General features: G+C 32.6%; 1 protein-coding gene across 1 annotated transcript; it reads right to left on the bottom strand.

Moving 5' to 3' along the window:
- Window positions 1–296: 296 nt before the first annotated feature.
- Window positions 297–2,299, bottom strand: LOC107799342 (uncharacterized). Its single transcript, XM_016622440.2, has one exon. The coding sequence runs from the start codon at window positions 1,934–1,936 to the stop codon at window positions 728–730; it is 1,209 nt and encodes a 402-aa protein (XP_016477926.1). The 5' UTR covers window positions 1,937–2,299; the 3' UTR covers window positions 297–727.
- Between the last annotated feature and the right edge of the window lie 534 nt (window positions 2,300–2,833).

The following is a 2,833-nucleotide window of genomic DNA, read 5'->3' as shown; positions in this document are numbered from 1 at the left end:
TGTATATTCTTTAGATTTTGAGATATTTCAGAATGTTTAACACTCTTCTGTTTCTATCAGACTTTTATAATTTTCAAGAATTTAAATTCATCTAAATATTCATATTTAAAACGTTATGTAATGTTTTCTCTATAAATGTATTACTTTCTTGCATCGTTAAAAGTTTTCTTTATCAAGATATAACATTGATCAAACTAACAGTGTAAAAGTTGAACAATGTTAGTTTTCAGACTCTGTTTCATTCTTTTGAAACCACTGTTGTAATTGAGATTTGAGAATCCATTTTTTTAGCATGCTTTTTGCTCAACAATTGCTCCAAATGTGATATAAAAAAAATAATACAATTGCTCCAAATATATAGTAGCAGCTAGTGCAATCACTGAATAATAGCAAGCCAAAATATTTCCAAGAACTTCATTTGAAGAGTCTCACTTTGCTGGATTCAGCTGTTCCAAATTCCTTGTTATTTGGAACATTATGTTTACACTTAAATATTTTCATATGGTTCAAATATATATAACCACAACAACAACATGCCCAGTATAATTCCACATAGTGGAGTCTGGAGAGGGTAGTGTGTACGCAGACCTTACCCCTACTTTGTGAAGATAGAGATGTTGTTTCCAATAAACCCTCGGCTTAGAAAATGGCTCAACCATATATATATATATATATGGGAAAATCTTGAACCCCACTTGAAAAATTCAAGAACCAAAATGAAATGTTCTTACATTGTTTGTCTTAGATCCTGAATCCTGCTAGTTGTTGGCAAAGAACACTTTCCACTAGTAGAGAAAGACCTCTTCATACTAATAGGAACTTTTTGCAGTGAACGCCCAAAGGAGTAACTCTTCATTACTTTATACAAACTTGAATTTCTGCTTCCTCTCTTTGACATAATTTCTAAACTCCCTTTACTATTCCCTTCTGCAAGTTGATCATTTGAACTCGAACCCCCTTCAATTTTTTCAAGATTCATCTCGAGATGAATCATTTTAGCAGCAGAAGAATCCATTGAGACCGATCTTCGTGCTGGCTGCAGATCATCATTCACTTTGACTCTGTGCTCAGACAAATCGCTAAAAACACGAACCCCTTTCTTCCTTTCATCAACAACACGTGGAATTTTCATCGATAGGTCCATCGTTCTCCCCTCCTCATTATCAAGATTTTCATGATTTCCTTCTTCACTCGATTCAAGATTTTCGAGTTGATCACTTTGCCTTCCATTCTCAGCTTCAACTTCATTTGGACTAGAGTCACCACCAATATTCATGATCGATACAACTTCCACAGCATTACTCATTTGAGGTATATTATCCATATCAGAAACTATAGGAGCGCGACATAACGGGCAATTCTTGTGTGACCTTAGCCAAGTATCAATACAAGGGATATGAAAAGCATGGCTACATTTTGGCAATAACCTAAGACTCTCACCTTCCTCAAATTCAGTCAAACAAACAGAACAATCACTTCCTTCAATCAAAGATTCATCTTTTTTGTACTTAAACACTGTAATTGAATCAATTATTTCTTGTGGTAGTCCAATAGTACGTATATACCAAATTGGATGATCAACCATTGGTCCAAGATTCTCATCAATAAAATCCTCTCTATTTTCATTCAATTGTTGAAGATTATTTCTCCTATTCCTAGAATTGGACCTATATCTCTTAAGTGAAAACATGTAACAAATAAACACAAAAACAGCCCCAAGAACACAAAGCATTAAAATAAAATAAAAAGGCATGTGATATTTATCACTTGTTATAGGAGGTGGAGGAGGGGGGAAATAAGGAACACAATCATCAGGACAATCATCTGGTGTACAATTCAAACACATAGTATTTTTTTCTGAAAAAATTGGAGGTGTTTCTAATGGATTTGGTTTTAATATAGTAACTACTAGCATCTTTCTATCAAAAATAGCCATAAAAACAGAAACTAAGAATTAGAGGAACACAAAAATAGTACCTTTAAGTTAACAAGAAACCAAGAAGATGATGACCCTTTTTCTAGGATTATACAATACCTTGGAATTTTCAACAAACTATGAAAAATGGTATCATTTTCTTGGATATTTAGGGGAAGATGAATACAGTTCCTTAAAAGGGAAAATAAGAAAATTGTACTAACTCTTTTCTTGGATTTTTTTTTTCCACTCTGCTACATCTCAGTGTGCATTGAGATATAGGATTACTACATGTATTTTACTAAGATTTTCAGTTGGTTTTTGGTAAGGGTGAAAGAAGAAAGGGGAAGTTTACTAGAAATTTCTTTGTTTTGGCAGATTTGAGAGAAGTCAATGGACTTTTACGTGATATACGCGTTAATAAAAAAGGTGGGGCCTTGCATCACACAAAAATTCAAAGAAGACTATTAGACAGGACTAAAGTGTAAAAAACAACAAAATTGATTAGGTTTTTTGTGTATATCCTTTTACACTTAAACGTAAGTATCACTTCAATGAACAAACTAATATCCAAATGAAGCTTGTGAATAGTAACATAACATACGCAAGATTTTATGTAACATGTAAGTTTGATTATGTATATAAAAGAATCGGTCTTTTAATTTGTGTTAAATCTAAATAGTTACGTGTAACAAATAAATTCTTGGACTATGGTAGGTAGGTAATCAGCTTTCTTTTCCTTTTTTTTAACTTTAGGATGGATAATAACTTGGCTAAACTTGAAGTGTTCAAAGCTTTCAACCTCCCATTCATAGGTGGATTTTAGATTTCTGGAACATGAATGCATCATTAAAAAAGCGAGATAAAAGAAATACTAAGTGGGAATTAATTCATGTTTCTTTAGATAAATAACTCAAT

Source organism: Nicotiana tabacum, chromosome 13 (assembly GCF_000715075.1).
Source record: "Nicotiana tabacum cultivar K326 chromosome 13, ASM71507v2, whole genome shotgun sequence".
In the NCBI taxonomy this organism is placed as follows: domain Eukaryota; kingdom Viridiplantae; phylum Streptophyta; class Magnoliopsida; order Solanales; family Solanaceae; genus Nicotiana; species Nicotiana tabacum.
The sequence above is the reverse complement of the archived record's forward strand: the minus strand, read 5'-3'. Positions and strand labels throughout refer to the sequence as shown.